Source organism: Prenolepis imparis, unplaced genomic scaffold (genome assembly GCF_030444845.1).
Source record: "Prenolepis imparis isolate NDT839.2.m4 unplaced genomic scaffold, iyPreImpa1.0 SCAF_12, whole genome shotgun sequence".
Classification (NCBI taxonomy): Eukaryota; Metazoa; Arthropoda; class Insecta; order Hymenoptera; family Formicidae; genus Prenolepis; species Prenolepis imparis.
Window position 1 is genome coordinate 3,925,399 of NW_028141170.1, and position 7,487 is coordinate 3,932,885.

Sequence of the window (7,487 nt, forward strand, 5' to 3'; positions counted from 1 at the left end):
GATATATGTATATACAGTACCGGGACTTTTTTTTTTATATATACATATATATATATATATATATATATATATATAATGCTGTATATGTGCATTAAACCATGATAAATCGCTCTCGCAAAATCTGACAAGATCTCTTGTGTTTTTTAGCGCGAATTAAAATGTAAAATAAGAAGCTTAAAATAACGCAAAATTCCTCTCCATTGTATATATAACAAAGAAATCGCCCATATGCAGATGGTCAATTACGGACGGTTTAATCTCATTTATAATCACACTCGTATAAAACAAATTTCCATATACGTTTGAATACGAAGAAGGAAATTCGATTTATTTCTCAATCTTATATTAAAAGAAAACAAGGTACAATTAACTATATAATATTCGTCGATCCAGCAGCAATGTTCATTGACCTATGAGTACTCGGGCCAACATCGTACATGTATATATCGCGATATTCTTTATGAAGGATTGCTTATAATATGTGCTAAATACGAAGAGACGTCCAAGTTGAAAATATAACACATATGCATATATTATTACTAAACTCTTAAAACAATAAAGCAATATCGTTTGAAATGTCCTCATAGAGGATACATGTTTCGTTTGAAAGCGCTATATAGCTGTATATATACGCGCAAACAAGCACATTTTATATATCAACTCGAGGCATATGTGTTTACGCAATACGTTTTTTAATTAAATCATTATGAAGGAAGCCTATATCGCTCTGAATATTAATGACAAATACGACAATCGTGTAATAAATCTTTATCCTTTCGAGAAGGAGTATTTGTATAATATCGCAAAGCACCGATGATAGCGCAAACACTTATGGGAGCTAAGTTAATCGATGTAATTGTGTAAAAATAACTTAATACTGATTACGTCAAGTATACGAAAAATGACATAATTTAAATGACGCATATTATATTAAAAACACGAAAGTAATTACTTTGTTCGATACGTCAAATCTAGCAGATATTAATAAAATTCGTTTGCGTCGAATATCTTGTATAAAAATCCTGTATATATTTTTTGTTTTTTTTTTCGAGGTTCTCTCTCAGACATACATGCAATCGCACTCGTTTGACTTCAAGAAAATTTAAAAATAGTATAAGTAACGCAAACAAATATAAAATAACAATATAATCTTTAGGATTAATCTATTAAAATTAAACAACCTAATTTATATCACAGCTACGATATCGACTTAGTTTAACTTATCAATATTGCGTGTCATAGGATTGAAAAGTTTTTATGAACTCTATTATTTGCAGACATTTATATATACACAGTGAGTGAGAGACATCAATAGATAATTAGACAATTGTTATTCGAAAAAAAAATTGTTACTTTTGAAAAAAATGTATTTACAAATGTTGATCCAATCCAAGCAAGAAATCTCTATAAATAAATGAATAAATAAAATAAAAATAAAAGGGGGGAACGTACACTATATTATATGTATATCTGTGTATATGATTATGATTCTAGATTCGTGTATTCGTTAAAATACCAGTGTAAAACAAATCTACCACATTCGAATGAAATATGTATATAAGATAAAATGGAAATATATAAAACACAATTTATTATCTAAATGTGATTCTTAAATTCGGCCAATAGAGCCAAGCACGAAAATCAAATCTAATTTCTCGGAACTGTATCTCTTGGTTTGAGATTACTAAGTTCGATCAATTAATAATCCTCGAACTTACAAGAGATACAGTTCCGAGAAATTAGATTTGATTTTCGTGCTTGGCTCTATTGGCCGAATTTAAGAATCACATTTAGTTATTAAATATCGAGAGCCGATAAAAATATTTCTTAATTTACAATTTATTATATATAAATGAAAAATTATCTAGATGATTATTGCTTCGAATTAAAAAAACAGTCCCCCCCAACAATATCCATTAAATATTCCGAGATCGCGATATATGAATTTATTGTCTCACGAAGGGAAGGAGGGTGTTATTATTATATTGCTATATCTCTATATTTTTCGGCAAGCTTGAAATATTTCAGTGCCGCTACGAGATTATGCTATACGAGCAAGTACGATTAACAAATCACGTAATCACATCGCGAATAATGGGAATCAATGGAAGGTGTATTGAATATTTGGAACACAGACAAAACAGGCCTATTCGAAAAGAGATTGATGAAAAGAGATTCTTCGATTTAAGAATCGTCGCTATCGCTCTCTCGCTGTTCCCGTGATATCTCGTCTACGTGACACGACCTATCACCGTCCACGTTCCTATCGAGATTGTGAGAGTTCCATAACGGGAGCCATTTATTCACGAACCACCAATGTACCGAAAGTCTCCCGTGATTGCATTCCGTTCTCTCGCATCTGCCGAGGAGCTGACATATCCCGGCTAGGTTGCCACTTTGGCTGCGAATACAAGAGTCGTCGCAAGTATGTTGGCGTTCTACGTACCGGTTTACGGGACAGATAGAGGCGTTCGATGTGGAAGCGCCGGGAGCGAATACAGATCGCAAGATCGAAGACGACTGACTCGACTCGCCGGATCTCGCACTGGATGTCGCAGAGGACGTCGACGGGCCAGGATCCCCGCTTGACCCAGGATTCCCGCTGTTGGATCCCGCGTTTCCGTGGCCAGGAAGCATCGAAGCGCGATCCATCCTACCGACGTGAATCATGGCGTACAGAGGATTGTTGACGGACTGATTAGTCCGATTAATCCAATCCAGATACCTCCCGATGTAAATCGCGGAATTCGAATCAGACAGAATTTTACTGCGACAAGTGCAATTAGCGGGATTTCGACAGTGACAACACTCCATTTTGAACAATTCGGCGGTGCGAAGAGCGTTAACGGGGAACTTGGTGTAAGAGTATTCGCCGCGACAAAACGGACATCTGCAATTTCTCGCGACTTGATACACGTAGTGCCTGGAATTAGCGGCGTCCTGATACCGTGATCTGTTGTGTAGATTATTACAATGATGGCAGATGTATCTCGCGTCTGCGTGTCTACAGTACGGACACGTGCAATTATACGCGAATGGATGGGTGGAACGTCTCGTAGAAGCATACGCGATATTTTCCGTGGAAAAGCAATTACGACCTAATCTGCTCAAGGAGCTTTGATGAAAATTACTACTCAGTCGAGAATAATCGATATAGATGTGTCTCGGTTGATCGTATTGACTCGCATTTCTGTTACCCTCCACGTCATTCAAGAAACTATGAGCGGGTACATGATATTTGTAATAACGACAGTGCGCTCTACTGCTGCACGATATCCGCTCGTTTATTCTCTCGTACGTATGATTATCCGCGTTGCTTTGATTGTTTTGAGCTAGTGGTTCGTTCCGAGGAACTTCCACATTTTCATTACCGTCCTCGTCGTCGTCATTGTCCAAACGTTCGTAAATATTCTCCTCCGGTTCCTGCTGCTGCTGCTGTAGTCGACGATTGTAATTACGTATCAAGTCAATCGGATTCTGATAATTTGGATTCAAATTCGGATGAATCTGTAGCGCATTGTTATTAGGACGATTTTGTGGAAAAGCGCGCGCGGCTACGTGACCCGCGTTTTGATACCCGTCCTCCCTGTCTTGATTATTATTTCTACCTTGATTCATAATCACCGCGGCTAATTCGCCGTTCTCATATCGCTGACAAACGCAACGCGGGCCCTGACAATTGTGACTCGCGCCGCGATTTTGCACACCGCTGGGCCCGGCTTCCCGCGACGAGTCTGATACCTCGGCACCCGGGTCCGTGTTCTGTTCTGTCGCATGCCCAGCGGATTGTAGACCTCACATTGTCATTGCGGGAGCCATCGGTTTATCAATGATAGCTACACCCGCGTAACTGCGTCCCACTCCCATGCAAGTCGGCAAGGTAGTCCAAGTATCGGTTCTTGGAGAATACACTTCTACCGATGCTAAACTGGAAGAACCATCGTCCCCACCCACAACGTACAAAAGTCCGTTCAATGCCACGACACCTGTTCATTGTATTCATATTAGATTTGCCAACGATTAGAGGGGGAAAAAAAATTGATCGATATATCCAAAAACAATCACTTACCGGCGTTACGACGACAAAGAGCCATGTCACTGACGGGAGTCCATTGGTTGGTCTCTGGATTAAATGCTTCTACGCTTTTACGAACCAGTGGACCATCATGACCTCCCACCGCGTATAAAATACCATCCAGGACACCGACACCCGCACCGCTACGACGCGCGGACATCTCTGGTACAGGTTTCCATTGATCTTTCTCTGGGTTATAACACTCGACACTGGAGAGACATTGACGAGATTCTCCATCATAGCCGCCAACCTATAACGCGAGAAAACTTTCTCTATATTAAATGTATAACGGACGAGATCGTTTTCTAAAGCAAGAATACAATGTCTGAACTTACTGCATAGAGCAATCCTTTGACAACTCCCACTCCTACGCTACTGCGCCGCGTTGACATTCGCGCTATTGGTCTCCATTCGCGAGTGCGCGGGTCATATACTTCGGCCGAATTCAACCCGGTTGAACCATCAAAACCACCGACCTACAGGATAAAATATCAGTTTTAATTTAAAAAAAAAAAGCCACACAAGATAGCGTCTTCTAATCGATGTTTTCTCTCGATTTTAACTCGCATCAGACTACAGAAAAGAAATATATTGAGAACGTACAGCGTAAACGCAATTGCCGAGCACAGCTACACCGAGCGTCGATCTCCTCGCTTCCATCTCGGGACAGGGTGACCATTGATCCGCCGCAGCATCGTAAATATCAACCGTTCGTACTCTTAGTGATCCATTAAATCCACCAACGGCATACACACGTCCGCCGAGAACACAAAGCCCTATAAAGTAATACAGAATTATGCGTTACTTTGTAGGAAAAAAAAGAAAACAATGTGTCATTCATTGTAAATATATTGGCTTACCGGCTCTACAACGTCGTGTTGGTAATTCGGAAACTTGGTACCACTTTTCCTCTTTAAAGTCATAACACTCGACGCTCCTGATCGCCTTCGGAGCTTGGCCACCGACAACGAGCAATACTTTGGGCAAGCCTCTTGGCTGTCTCGGTTTGGTACGTGGCGTTTTAAATAATGATTTTTGCTCTCCTTTCAATAAGTGATATTTTAAGGCTTCAATCAAGAAATCCTTGCCTGCGAAAATTAAAAAGAAAATTATATATACATATTATATGCATCGTCTTTTTTTAGTATATATATACATATATTGTAATAGCAGACTTACATTGTAAATTCGCTTTGAGAAGAGGTTCCTCCTCTACACGTTGTACCAAATATTCTTGAGACAACAAAGGTAAGCGCACATATTCCATTAACAGAGCTAAATCAGTCTGCCTCTTTTCGAGATCGTGGTGTACCCATGAAATGACACATTCAAATACTTTCTCTTCGGAAGGAACCATTAAACGATCGCTACAGATAAGCTTCGCTACTTGATCAGCTGCCAGTGTCAAGAATTCTTCCGCATCAACCACTTCTCTACAATATTAAGAATATAATTATTATCGTTGCAATACACATTCTAATTTAATGAATTAAGATTCGAGTAAACTTACGAAAAATGCTGTTCGATGTAGCTATCCGCGTGCGTCAACAACTCGAGACATCCGTGCAAATCCGCAAATGCTCTTATACCGAGACAATTAGAAGGATGCAATTGAGCTTGTAAAAAATCGCAACAGGCATCTCGAACGTCTGTCAATTGTAATAGATTCGCAGCAGGTAGAAGCACCTGTACATTATCCTCCGTAACATGAACTTCGGCAGAATAAACATAATCTACCAACAGCTCTAACGCCGAGTAATCCACGCCTTGCAACGTTATCCTCTCCTGATCACGTTCCTCGAAACTTGTAAACATGGCATAGAAATAAGGGCTACATGCAGCGAGAACCATCTTGTGCGCAGGAACCTCCATACCACTATCCGCTACTAAGATGACGTCGCAGAGTAAATTTTTCCTAAATAAGAGAAAATTTTTTCATAAAGACATATGTCAAATAATATTTTAATAGATAAATATTTTAATAGATAAATAAAAGATATATACTTTCTCATCTCATTAATAACATCAAAGGCTCGATTTGTATGATGGTGATTCCTATACGGTGGCTTGTCCTTTCCATTCTCACGAGGAATGTGTTTCTGCGAGCTTTCGTCTAGAGAATTTTGGCTAGCATAGCGAAGTAACAAACAGCTGTAATAATAACAAGACAAATTAAACCTTTCTCGAAGCATTATTGACTAATTTAATGTACATTATTATCTCATATTCCAATGTTCAGAGAAAACAATGCGTAAGCAAAGGATGAAAGACTCACCTGCCCTTAGTGTCGGAATTGTCGCCAATATTATTCAAGGCGTTAGATAGTTGATTCTGTCCCGCTGGCTCCATTTCAATCGATCTTAACTATTTCGATGCTTAAAAAAGACGCGTGTGGTTGGACACACGTGAAATAGTTAGCAAATAAAAGACAAGTTGTACCGTTTACGATGATTCCAAAGCGTCATTGAATTCTACAATCATCAACTGTCACGATCTAAATTCAAAGAGCGAAATTCGAAGACACAAAAAGATGATGCCGTTGATATATATTTTTGCACAAATTCTCGCTCGATTCCGAAAGCGAAATCAGGCACTCGTGCACCGATTCAGGTTCGGCTTCTCTCTCTTTCTTGAAACTCTCACACGGTTGGGACAAGATATGTATGCGTTGTTTTCCTTTACATATCACTCGCAAGAGTGAGATTTTCTTCTAACTTGATTCTAACGAACTTTTTGTCCTTACCACAGTGGGATCTTGGATTCACGTCTTCGTCGAAGCGAAAATACACAAACATAGTAGGTTTGCTTTATATCCCCACTTGCGTAACGTAATTTTCGTACTTCGCTCCAGCGGATTTTTGTCCTTATCACAGCGGAATATTATTATTCGACGAGGGGGGAGAATCGCGCAATCTTCGTGAAGCCTCTATGGTTTGACAGCACGCCATAGCACGCGCGAGTTGCATATGTGTTCGTGCACACGTATATATAATATGTTGGATTCCCTTATTCTTGGAATCGTCGTTACACCGAGAGAAGAGCTCTCACTATTCTGAATTCTGAACTTTCCCCTCGATTCCTGCTCCGTATCACTCCGCATGAATGGCGTATGCGCAAAATGAAAATGTCATCGCGCTCTCCGTCTTTCGCTCGCTTTCTCCCTCTATTCGTAGTCACGTGTTCATACGTCACGCGCGCAGCGGGAGAGAAGCGTGAGAGGGGTGATGTCAGTTTACCGAGAAACAGCTGATCGAGAATAACGGGTGGAAAGAATAGAGACGTTTCACTGTACAACTATTCTTTCCAGAGTTTTCGTTGTCTCTCGATAGAGTTTCTCGATATACGAAGAGAGAACAGTGAATTTTCCCCGAAAAAGAGAGCCATTTCGATGGGGTTATAAAAGTTGGAAATA

The 7,487-nt window shown here is 39.7% G+C and overlaps 2 protein-coding genes across 2 annotated transcripts; both read right to left on the reverse strand.

The window, feature by feature from the left end:
* Nucleotides 1-47: 47 nt before the first annotated feature.
* LOC145944042 (uncharacterized) lies at nucleotides 48-3,618 on the reverse strand. Its single transcript, XM_083052029.1, has one exon. It carries the CDS (start codon nucleotides 3,616-3,618, stop codon nucleotides 2,185-2,187), a length of 1,434 nt encoding a protein of 477 aa, XP_082908155.1. The 3' UTR covers nucleotides 48-2,184.
* Nucleotides 3,619-3,795: 177 nt separating this feature from the next.
* Kel (kelch protein) lies at nucleotides 3,796-7,231 on the reverse strand. The gene is made up of 9 exons (XM_083052027.1): nucleotides 6,351-7,231; nucleotides 6,080-6,226; nucleotides 5,586-5,990; nucleotides 5,255-5,508; nucleotides 4,936-5,163; nucleotides 4,679-4,851; nucleotides 4,411-4,551; nucleotides 4,070-4,325; nucleotides 3,796-3,986 (listed from the first exon to the last, which is right to left on the reverse strand). Exons 1-9 carry the CDS (start codon nucleotides 6,422-6,424, stop codon nucleotides 3,796-3,798), a joined length of 1,869 nt encoding a protein of 622 aa, XP_082908153.1. The 5' UTR covers nucleotides 6,425-7,231.
* Nucleotides 7,232-7,487: the final 256 nt, after the last annotated feature.

Excerpts from the sequence above, each read along its gene's own strand:
- LOC145944042 (XM_083052029.1), bottom strand. The coding sequence starts at position 3,618 with ATGAATCAAGGTAGAAATAATAATCAAGACAGGGAGGACGGGTATCAA.
- Kel (XM_083052027.1), bottom strand. The coding sequence starts at position 6,424 with ATGGAGCCAGCGGGACAGAATCAACTATCTAACGCCTTGAATAATATT. Across the intron at positions 5,509-5,585 it reads TACATCGAACAGCATTTTTC|AGAAGTGGTTGATGCGGAAG; the intron begins GTAAGTTTACTC and ends TTAATATTGTAG. Across the intron at positions 4,326-4,410 it reads TCAAAGGATTGCTCTATGCA|GTTGGCGGCTATGATGGAGA; the intron begins GTAAGTTCAGAC and ends CTCGCGTTATAG.